The sequence below is a fragment of the Centropristis striata genome, chromosome 2 (genome assembly GCF_030273125.1).
Source record: "Centropristis striata isolate RG_2023a ecotype Rhode Island chromosome 2, C.striata_1.0, whole genome shotgun sequence".
NCBI lineage: Eukaryota > Metazoa > Chordata > Actinopteri > Perciformes > Serranidae > Centropristis > Centropristis striata.
In genome coordinates this window covers 45,019,012-45,031,029 of record NC_081518.1, presented here as the reverse complement: position 1 = coordinate 45,031,029, position 12,018 = coordinate 45,019,012, and the positions used below count along the sequence as shown (strand labels likewise).

At 41.0% G+C, this 12,018-nt stretch overlaps 2 protein-coding genes across 2 annotated transcripts; both read left to right on the top strand.

Moving 5' to 3' along the window:
• The first annotated feature begins 1 nt into the window (after position 1).
• On the top strand, positions 2-5,848 carry obi1 (ORC ubiquitin ligase 1). The gene is made up of 6 exons (XM_059352023.1): positions 2-129; positions 346-481; positions 2,652-2,743; positions 2,964-3,185; positions 3,629-3,717; positions 3,976-5,848. Exons 1-6 carry the CDS (start codon positions 58-60, stop codon positions 5,336-5,338), a joined length of 1,974 nt encoding a protein of 657 aa, XP_059208006.1. The 5' UTR covers positions 2-57; the 3' UTR covers positions 5,339-5,848.
• Positions 5,849-6,979: 1,131 nt separating this feature from the next.
• Positions 6,980-9,511, top strand: pou4f1 (POU class 4 homeobox 1). The gene is made up of 2 exons (XM_059352035.1): positions 6,980-7,287; positions 7,693-9,511. Exons 1-2 carry the CDS (start codon positions 7,165-7,167, stop codon positions 8,677-8,679), a joined length of 1,110 nt encoding a protein of 369 aa, XP_059208018.1. The 5' UTR covers positions 6,980-7,164; the 3' UTR covers positions 8,680-9,511.
• The last annotated feature ends 2,507 nt before the right edge of the window (positions 9,512-12,018 follow it).

Genomic DNA, 12,018 nt, shown 5'->3' with positions numbered 1-12,018 from the left:
GAAGAAGAAGAAGAAGAAGAAGTGTTGTGTGTGTGTGTGTGTTCTTCTGCAGAAAGCATGGCTCTCAACTTCCAGACATCCACCCTTTCTCTCACTTTGCCGATTTCGTGCCAGATATGTCTCGGGAAGGTAACTGTTGTTCCGTTTATTCAAACTCCCGTCAGCCGTTAAACAAAGATATTGATATTGATATTTACTCCTGGTAAACTGCTGCCTTGGTAACCTTAACTAACGTCCATGCTGCTGGCATTAACTACCCTAACCAACTCAAGCTTTTCTTTTCATGGTGTTAATGTTCCTTAAAGCCAAAGTTGACTACTAATCTGCTCGTGTTTGTGTCTGCAGGTCAGGCAGCCGGTCATCTGTGCCAACCACCACGTGTTCTGCTCATCCTGCATGGAAATGTGGTTAAAGAAAGCGAGCCAGTGTCCCAGCTGCAGAGTCCCCATCACAGCAGAGAGTCCCTGCAGAGAAATCATCGGTGAGTAGCTCCGGACAAACAAACAACAAACACCGGCAACAAACATGAGAGGAAGGTAATGTGAGGATGCATGAGCCTGCAGCATCTCACACAGTCATCGTGACATCATGTTGTTAAAGTTGCAGTTGAAATGTTTGTTCTACTAATAGCTCAATCAATACATCTCACACTGTTAAGATAACCGCCTAAGTCATTTTTTCAAGTTTTGCAGGAAACACAATAAACTTTTTAGAAGCATTTATTGATCATTTCACTCAAAAAGGATGTAACAAAGGATGGCTATTGGCATAGTAATAACACTGTGTTTAATTATGTAACTTGAGAGAAATAAATGACTTAGGCCATTTTTTGAACATGCCTTTGTGACTTAAGCAAGATATGGTAACACTTTATTTTGAAGGAGTATACATAAGAGTCACACAAGCCTGTCAGAAACATGACATGACAAGTATCATGAGCATTAATGTTACTTCAAAGAGTCATTAATGTTCATGACACACTCATGTCACTTTTATGTAGACACCTTCAAAATAAAGTGTTACCATATCCTGCTTAAGTTACAAAGGCATGTTCAAAAAAATCACATTTTATTTTGACTTGGGCATAATAAATCCGCTTAAGTCACACACTTGACATAGGTTATGATCTTAAAGGGGTAAAATCATGATCTGATCAACTGAGGATGGAGGAGATTTTACCATAGGTGGCTATGAGGAGATGATTTAGGCAAAAAAACAAAACAATTTTGACAAAAAATGACTAAGGCAATTATTTTAACAGTGTGACGAAATGTTTGTTCTACTAATAGCTCAATCAATACATGATGTTGATGATTACGTACACACGGATTATGAATGAAATTAACGGTTCGCTAGTAACCCATTTGACAGTGTTCCATATTATAGAAATAGTGGACTGCAAGTGTGGTAAACTTATTTTTTTGATTTATGATTTATTCATGCTAAGCTAGTTCTCATTAAATCAGCTATAAACCATAGAAACATTAACAGCGCAGACTGGCAGCACTAAATGTTTTTGCCAAATTGTTGTTTGGAAATGCATGTGGTGTCAGGGATACTTTTTGTTATGCAAAACGTTTGGGACATTAAAAAATATGTCATTCAAAATGGAAGAGACTAAATAGCAATCAATAGCAGTGATGTTAGATTACTAGAACACTAGACTAAACTTCATTGAGTTTTTGTCACTGCATGCAGGTTTTTTATGAATATTTTTGAATAATATTCATGAAATTCTTGATCACAGAAATCTATGCCCTTCAGACTTTGCATGATCCACTAGAATATTTCTGGCAAAAATAATGTGTCAGAAAGGCAGCCAGATTAGTATTACTGCAGTAACCGCTTCTGTGTAGCATGAATTACATTACTGAGCAAAAGTCTCAGAAATAAATCTCAATTAATCAATATTTGGTGTTACCTTTGCCTTCAAACCAGCACCAGCTCTTGCATTTTTTTAACACCTGCCTAAGACTTTTGCACAGTACTGTATGTTGGTTTATTTAATGATAAATTGATTTTTTTAAATGAATAATACATATAAAGTACCTTTTTGATCCCAGTGCATTAATACAACTTGTATTGTGATCAGCCAGGCCCAGTGTCTGCACAGCTCTCTTTACTATCTGAACTAAACCCAGGTGACTCTTGCATTGATGTTTTGGTATCTTGCTGTCAATCAAAATGCAACATGGAGCTGCTGGTGCTGCAAGGCACGTTTTCACTTTGGACTCAAGCTGGCTGTTGTTATTATCTGCCCAGGCTACATGTTTCCGTGCTAAGGTAGGCTAAGCATGTCCTAGGACATTTTCTATGCTGAAGGGAGATTAAGATGATATTATACCCAGCTCTTGGTTACACAGCCAACAAGCATATTTCCCAAAATGTGAAATAATGTGAATTACTTAAGTTAAGGCTACAAGGAAAGGGCTTTAATATTTCATAAATACTACCACAATTCTCTGCAGGTGGGTTTGATAGTCTCAGACATCACACTCCGTTTAAAAAAAACAGCAACTCTTTTTACAGTTATGTTTTTGGGAAGCACCTATAGCAACTAATGCATTATTATTATTATTATTATTATTATTATATGTGCTCTGCTATCAAGTCTGTTTATCTGTTACTACACTCATGTTTTTCTGTTATAGGAGGCACAAATGAGAGTGATCACAATGATAGTCCTTCCATGAGGAAATGTCTCAGAAAAACCAGAGGAGAGCTGCTTCTACGAGAGTATGAGGTAATGGTTCATCGTCTCATGTTTTTCACAGACAAAGCAAGTAGGTTGATGCTCTTGAACAGACTTTTAAAGGAGTTTATCACCAGTAAAAGTGGATTTTTTAAAAGCAATTTTTCAGGTTACAACAACGTGTCCAGCTTTCAGCTTTCCAAAAAGTCAAAACAATGTTAAATTTATTGTTGAATGCTGTTTTAATTTTCACACTGTTTCTCTCTGACAGGAGGAAATTGAAGGGCTCATCAGAGAAAATGAGGAGCTGAAAACAAAAAATGAAAGTCTGGAGTCCCAGCTGAAGACTGCTCTGGATCCCTGCAGCATTAATGTAGTGGAGACAGACGACAGAACAGTCGACCCCTACGTCCTGAACGAGTGGGCCAACAAGCTGCAAGCTGCCACTGATGTCTGTGATAAAATAAAGCAGGACATGGATAAACTAAAAGAGGTATGTTACATAGAACTGTCAGTCCATTATATTGATATCAATATATTGATTGTCAAAGGAGAATAATCTACTACTATACATTTTTTTACTTGGACAAAACAAATATTCAGGTTTTTATTCTGTGAAAAACAATTTTCCTGCTGAGCTGTAAACATGGCTAATGGAAGTGAATGTTCCACAACTAATAATCCCATTTAGTGCCTTTTTGCTTCTTTGCCTCAAAATATGATTTTTGACCTCAGCCATCTTTTTGAAAAGGTTGGCATTGTGATTCTGTGCATACCTCTAGCTATACAAACTTTCTATAATGTTAAAACGTAGCTGTGTGTTCTCCTATCAATGCGAAATGATGACTTTTCTTTTGGACATGCATCTTTTCCTCAGCCTTGTTGATACCATTGTGGAATAATTTGTGACAGACTGTGTAACTTTACCATCCTCAGGCTAATAAAGCATTAAGATCTCAAAATGTGGACCTCGTCCAAGAGAATATGAGACTGAAGGCAGAGGTTGCAAGCAGATCTCCTCAGAAGTAAGTTTTTATTTTTTTTCTTGTCTTAAAAACATATAAATGCTTTTATTGTTACTTCTTAAGTTAGAAAGGGAGCTAGAGTTAGAAAATAACATTTTTTTAATGATTTTCATACTTTTCAAACAAGCTATTTTGCATAAGGAACATTTGCTTTAACAGCACATTTCAAATAAACATTGTCTCACTCAGCTAAATGTTATTTGGCTTTTCTATGATATTCCTTGAACAGTTTTAAGACGCAGCATGATCTGTCCCCAGGTTTGGTCGTTACACAGTGGCAGCACTGGAGGCAAAGATCCAGCAGTATGAGCGAGATGTGGACCAGCTGAAGAAGGCTCTGGACCGCAGCGACCAGTACATCGAGGACCTGGAGTCTCGGGTCATTAAGTCTGAGAAGAGACATCCTGCAGGGCCGGAAGCATGCAAGAATCATAAAGCTGACTCAGAAGTTCTCACACAGCAACAGAAAATCAACATGATGATGAGAAGCTTGAGTGACAATGAGAGAGAGTCGATCTGCAGCAACCCAGTGGCAGACGGTCCGGTGTTTTCACGAAATCACAGTTTAATATTTGGACCATCTGCAGATCAGAAAGAATCCAGAAACCAGAAAAGTGACGACATGGAGAGCACTTCCTCTGACTTCCTGCCCACCACGCCGTCCTCCGCCTTCCGCTCCCTGACTCTGAGGAGCCCTGGCGTCCGGGAAAAGAGAGTCGCGTTTAAACCTGCGTCTTATCTGAGGAGGCTTGACTTTGAAGAGTTCCCTAGTCCTGGCAAGAGTAGCAGCACCACGGAGAACCAACTCAGCAGCCTTGACAAATTCGCAAAAGGCTTGCCTACAAATACTGAAGAGGAACCCCCAAAGTCTGCTTTCTGGGGTGGCTGGCAGAGATCTAAGTCTACTGAGGAGTCGTGCCCCGGTCCAAGTGATGAGAGCCCAGTTAAAGGAGCCACGCCCACTAGTCTTGTAGGTGACCAGCCTGCTGGTCTCCAGATGTCCAGCGAGGCCTCCATGGATGCAGCTTACCTCGACAAGATCTCTGAGTTGGACTCCATGATGCTGGATGGAGAGAGCTCCAGTAGCCGGGGGTCTCAGCTGTCCCTGGCCTCCTCACCTCCCACAGACCTGGACAACACTCTGGTCCCAGAAACACCAACCTGTCCAGAGACCTTGTCCAGCCGTGGTACCAAACCTGTTCTACAGGGAGACCAGGAGACCCGACCACCACATGTCCCCATGGGGGGCACCTTGAATGACAAAGAGGCTCCTAAAGGCTCTGCAGAGGAAAGTTCTCCAACAATGGCTTCACAGACTGAGAGCGGGGCCCACGTGGTTGAGAGGCAGCGAGGACCCTCTCAGAGTGACGAACTGTCTTTTGATTTGCTGTTTGATTCCCTGGAAGAGAACAAGGCCGGTCCCTCTGGCTCTCTCAGTCCAGCAGGCCAAGACCCTGATCATGTGAACCCTTCCTCCTCGTCCTCCTCCCCCAGCTGCACCGCTAAACCTGTGAACACAACCAGAGACAGACATGGACTGACCATCAGCCAGCCGACAAAGAGGAAATCTCACAGTCCCTTTAACACGAGCAGTCCCACAAAACTTTCAAAGCTGATGTGAAGGTTTAAAAAACAACAACCTTTGTGTTCTCACCGCACTCTAATGTTTGTCAGGCTGGAAACTTATAAATAATAATAAATATGTGAAGGTGATGCTCTGGTGTAAGTTAAAGTAATTTTGTCTCTTGTTACATTTTATGAATTAAGACAAAATATGAAACATGAGGTTGGTCAGATAGTTTGTGTAGTCAACGTGTATCTCTGTGGCAGCAAAGTGCCTTTAAGGCAAAAAAAACACATTTATGAGCTGTTCTTGTTATACTGTAGAGCATCAGTTATGGAGCTGAGGCATTTTTCAAACACACTTTAAGCCTTCTTGTATGTGTCATTTTTTCTTTCATCAATTTACTCAGTCAACATGATCGTCACGGTAATCTTTTCATGATTACATTTGTTACTGAACAGATGAACAGGCTATCATGAAAAACTGATATTTTGAAAGAAGTATTGAAAAAATGTAAGTGTGTTAGGAAATAAATTGGTAAGGAGAAACCATGTATGGAACTTTTTCTTTTGTGTGTTTTTTCCCTGTATCGTCTTATTTTTGCAGAGCTTTGGTCACATGATGCAGATCACCTAAACTCAGTCTGGGAGGTTTTGGCTCGCAAAGGTGACGAGAAAAACACTGGAAAATCCACCAGATAATACTGGCAGGATTATCTGGTGTTTTTCTAGTACAATTCTAGATTAATATTTAGCGGACATAGTCATATTCCTCTCTTTTGTGCTTCTGATTATTTGCATTACATTAAATGGTAACAATTATTAATTTGCTGCCATTGAAAGCCGCGCGCCTCGCCTGTTCATGCCGCTGAAAGCATGTTGGAGCCTCTAACGACACACATTAGAGACCTCACACGCACAGTCCTTCCATTGTAGCACAAAGCGCCTTATTTATTATGCAAATTTAACGATATCATGTATATTTCACATACCTCTAATCGCTGCATGAAATTTTAATTGGGTAACCGTTGTGGTTTGAATAAATGAAGTGTTAATTCATTGGGATTAATTAATTTAGGTAAAGACTGTGTACAAGGTTACGCTGGTGTATTAAATCAATTTGTTTAGTGCTCATCTGGCGATGATGGGCTTTAATGATAAGACGGCGCTCTCATTACTGGTAAGGGTTAAACTGAGGGGCAGACGGGACAAAAAATAAATATAGAAATGTAATATTTTACTACCATAATACTGCTTTCATTCTGTGGATTGTTGTAGACTGTGTTTCGGCAATTAGAACTCATAATTCATATGTTGATACTTTGCCCACAACAACTTCCTGAAATCAGATAAAGATAGATAAAGATAAAGAGCAGTCTAAAGTGTGTGCCTGCTCACATAAACAGCGTTAAGTCAATGATTCCCGGCCTCCGAGTCCAGAACCAGAACCAGGCCTGCGGGCACTGGGACCGGCGCGGTCCGGTGTCTGGATGGAGGAGTGAACCCTTAAAAACGCAGCCGTCTCCTCTCCAGATGTTCCAGCCTGCCCTGTGAGCAGTTTTTATCTGTCAGCCTGTTCACTGTTCTGGCAGTTTATGTCTCGCGAGAGCAGCCGAGCACGGGCTTGACGAGATCTGAGGCGCTCAGGTGTAAGAGCCTCTCTCATCCCCAGCAGTGGGAAACAGTAGACAGATAAGTGCGTGTGAGAGACTGCAGGCATCTCTGTGATCTCCGGCTCAAGGCTGCACTCGGCGCACTACACAGCGAACTACAGCGCATCATTACCGGATAGCAGAGGATCACTGTGTCTATGACTATCTCCCTGCTCTGGTAGCAGTTTTCCCCCCTTCTTCCCGTGCACTTTAATTGGAGAAGCTCGCCAAGATGATGTCCATGAACAGCAAACAGCCGCACTTCGCCATGCATCCCTCTCTAAACGAGCACAAGTACACCACTTTGCATTCCAGCTCGGAAGCTATAAGGAGAGCCTGTCTACAAACTCCACAGGTAAATTATACCCCAAAACTTCAACTTTCTCCTTTTCTTCGTGCCTAGCTTGCATGTAACGCTGAACGCTGTCTGTGCGTAATAACAAGAGGTGCTCCAAGGCACATTCATGCAAGACGCGCACTTAATGTTTTTTTCATGTATTCTACGGCAATCACTGGAAGAGTCTTCTTTTTGAAGGCATGCTCAAGAAAAGCCCGGCTTTACTGTTTTTATATTAATTTTTATGACTTGCCGCTTCGGAAGGAATACTTGGGCTGTGTTATGTGTCGCCAAAAGTCCCGACTGACATATGCATTTATTTATGTTTTTCTTTTTTCCCCTGATGTCTTCTTTTCTTCTCCTGTCCCCTTTTCCTTCTCATCCCGCACCGCTTCATCCTCTCTTTAATTCTCGCCCTTGCAGCTGCAGAGTAACATATTTGCCAGCCTGGATGAGACCCTGCTGGCCCGCGCTGAGGCTCTGGCGGCCGTGGATATCGCCGTGTCCCAAGGCAAGACGCACCCGTTCAAGCCCGACGCCACCTACCACACGATGAGCACGGTGCCATGCTCGTCCACATCCACCGTGCCACTGGCCCACCACCACCACCACCATCACCACCACCACCACCAGAACCTGGAGGCGCAGGACATCATGGACCACATCACGTCGCCGTCCCTCTCCCTGATGTCCGGTGCGCACGACGGGTCCGGCGGAGGAGGTGGCGGAGGCGGCGGAGGTGGTGGCGGAGGGCTCATCTCCACCTCCTCCGCCCATCCGCACTCCCACATGCACGGCTTGAGCCACCTCTCCCACCAGGCTATGAGCATGAACTCGCCTATCACCCACCACGGGCTCTTACAGGGCCACCACGGTGGGGGTCAAGGCGGCCCAGGACTAACGAACACCGGACTGCCCTCCATCAATGACTCGGACACAGACCCAAGGGAGCTGGAGGCTTTCGCGGAGCGCTTCAAGCAGCGGAGGATCAAGCTGGGGGTGACCCAGGCGGACGTGGGCGGCGCACTGGCTAATCTCAAAATCCCCGGCGTGGGATCACTGAGCCAAAGTACAATTTGTCGATTCGAGTCGTTAACTCTGTCCCACAACAACATGATTGCGCTCAAACCTATCCTCCAGGCCTGGCTGGAGGAGGCCGAGGGGGCCCAGAGGGAGAAAATGAGCAAACCTGACATTTTCAACGGAGGAGAAAAGAAACGGAAGAGGACCTCGATAGCGGCCCCGGAAAAGAGGTCTTTGGAGGCGTACTTCGCCGTCCAGCCTCGACCGTCGTCCGAAAAAATAGCAGCTATAGCTGAAAAGTTGGACCTGAAAAAAAATGTGGTGCGAGTGTGGTTTTGTAACCAAAGACAGAAGCAGAAAAGGTTGAAATTTTCCGCTGCTCACTGATGGGCAAAAAGAAAAAAAAAAAGTTGTGTGACTGAATTTGGGGACCAAGGGACACTAAGACACCATTTTCAGTCTTTTGTCTCCAGCGATTTTACACGTTGGTGCACAATGGGCTTTAGATCCCATTTCTGAGGCTTCATATATCTTGTTTATTTTCACGTTATCGGTGAATGTGAAGTATGCAAATAACAGATTACACAAGTTTCGCTCAGTTGTTACGAGGGGAAAGTTTAGCGACATTGCCTTTTAAAAACATGTGGAAAGAAGTAATTTGCTTGATACTATAGCGAGCTATTTTCTCCTAATAGGCCTATTATTTGAAGTATAGCCATTTACGAATTACCTCATTGATTGTTGAACTGTGTTTTTGGTTTGATTTTTTGTCGTTGTTGGTATAGAATAATTCATGAATCTGTTCATTTATTCATGTGTTCATTTATTCTTATTTGGAGGCTGCTATAAATTCAAATTTAGTTGCAAACTTTTATGGCTAAAAAAATGTTTAGGCCTGCATGAAACCCGAATTGCCGGGCAGTAATGGAGCCTCTATAGGCTGTCACATCTAGAGATATATTTATTTTGAATTTGCACAAAGGACCCTTTAGGTTTATAGATCGGTTCAATGGTTTTGTATATACAGACATCACTTTGTCACTATCAGAGGTGAGCTCCTGGAAATAAATGATCGGGTCTATCGACACCATTTGGCATCACGAGGAGAAGTTTCAAACAGACCCAGAGAGCACGAGAGCCTTGTCTGCTTCATCAAGGAGATATCACGGTGAAAAAAAAATCTTTCATGTGTTTCAGTTTGCAGTGCAAACACTCTATGCATTGGAAAAAGAATCACTGATAGACCTTATTTTGTGGATGGTGTAAGTCACTGTTAAATGCCTGTTTTCACATTAAGATCACCACGTTGTTTGTCGTGTTAATTGTTACGGAAAACGTTGTGTAAGTAATATTTTACTTTGTGCACAAGTATGTTTACAAAAACTGCGGCGACATGTGCATCATGAAAAAATGTCCCACTGTCTCCCTCCCTCTCTCACAACTTCTCCTCTGTTGTCCTCTTCTTCTTTCATTGGTACTATTCATCCTGTAAGCCAAATCCAACAGGGAGGTGTGTTCCAGCAATCTTCTAATAAACTGAAGAAAGAAAACGATGCTTTCTGCTGTGTTTGGGCCCACAATTATTACAGCTTCCAGAAGTGAATATTGGTTGAATGTTTTAACGTATTATCATGGCCACAACTCGATATAAACTGAGACGTTACTTCATTTTCGATGTCAGTGTTGTTATGATTTTAATTTAGTTCTTTTAATTGTTGTTTTTTTTCATGCAATTTTATAATCGAGATAAAACGTTTATCAATCGAAATAATGCTTGGATGTCTTTTATGTTTTTTGTTATTTGTGGTTTAGTATATTTGCCTAATTTGGGAGGCAAACCTTAGCGAAATGAAATCAAATCAAAATTGTCAAATGAAAAATAATGCAGGCCATTTTCACATTTTAAAACGGAAATTGATTTTTTTACCTCCTTTTAAATAATATATGTTTATCATTATTATTATTATTATTATTATTATTATTTATTTTATACAATTGTATACACTTTGTACAAAATTAAAAATGAATGTAGTAAATGTATAAATTTGTATTTTATAGTAACAACAATCGCCACACAATAAAAATAATTATTATAATAATGATAATGATAATAATATATTGTTATTATTATCATAATAATAACAATAATATCTTTACAGAAAGTGTTTGAGTAAATTTAAGGAAGTTTTAATTTTTAAATGTTTAATTGATCTAATAACTATACTTATCAGTGATTAAAGTAGGGCAGTGGTATGTTCTCTTTAATGTTTGCACCTATAATGGGCTTAATTACAACAGAATAGGCTGTTAAATGAAACATTGATTTGTGTGTCTGGAATTCTTAAGTAAGATAAAGTTACCGCCTTTTTCTGTGTTCAAACAGGCCTGACAATCAACATTTAATGAAGTTTTACAGCAGAGTCAGAATAACTCAACAGCAACATAAAAGCGGAGAGAGAGAGAGAGAGAGGGAGGGAGAGAGAGGCAGAGAGAGAAAATTAAAGGAAATAATATATTTTATCTTTAAAATCAGAACCACTGTGTGACCTCTACCTTCCTCCAAATATTTCTATTCACTTCCATATATGTATATTTTTGGTGGGCTTCACTTTCCACTGCATTTATAAAAAGCGAATTTTTAAATGCAAGATATGCAATATTAATCGCGATTTGCTGATATAAAATGCAATATTTTCAGACAGCTACCGGGGCTTTGAGGGAGGCAGGCGGATGGAGGAAGCTGCAGTTTAACAGCAGAAAGCTGCTCTTATTGCTTCTCTTTAGCTTTTGGCTACATGGACAGAAGAGAGAGCGATTCCTTAACGTGAGTACAAATATTTTTTCCAGTCTGATTTCTTTGAAAATCATTATTGTTTAGCATGTTATTAAATTGGGATATGTTTAGACCCTTATCATATTTAAGTTTAAATTTTTTAAAGTAAGATATAACTCAAAACGTTTATAGTTGTAACGTATAGAATTATTATTAGAAGAGCTTTTCTTAATATATATACGTTTATGTTAAAATTTTGAACATCTTGCCCCGATATTTTCTGTTATTTTATTTTATTGCAGCATGCTTTTTTTTTTTTTTTTTATTCTTTTTGACGTGTTGGACGAATTCACACAGCATCTGAATAGTGAGCGTTTATTCTTTATTATAGCAGGTGTATGCATGTCTATCTATCTATCTATCTATCTATCTATCTATCTATCTATCTATCTATCTATCTATCTATCTATCTATCTATCTATCTATCTATCTATCTATCTATATTTTTATCTTATGAGTTCAAAGTTCCTCCATCTAACACAACCTACCTATAGTAACACAACACCGCTGGCACTGAGCACACTCCACGCGCGGCACCACACGCGCCACATGGCAATAATTTCAGCACCAGGAACAGCTCCGCTGGCGGATTGAAGAGTGATGCATTATTGAAAGCCTATATCAAACAGCTCTGGGGTGCTGTCTCTCTCTGCACAAGGGCTCTGGATGAAGTCGGACTGTCTGCCTGCACAATAGCCTCTAATATGTTAATGGCCGTAGGGGATGCTGGAGGTGCCGTCCCCAGCTGCCTCGCCTGCCATATGTCAGCCCGTTACGACAGAGTCCTCTATTAATCAGGAGGATATTTCATCAGGATCTCCACCGATATCATAACCCTTAAAGCTCTATCAATAGTGGGCCGCAGCACCGCCTGATCGGAGCTGTTGTTATTG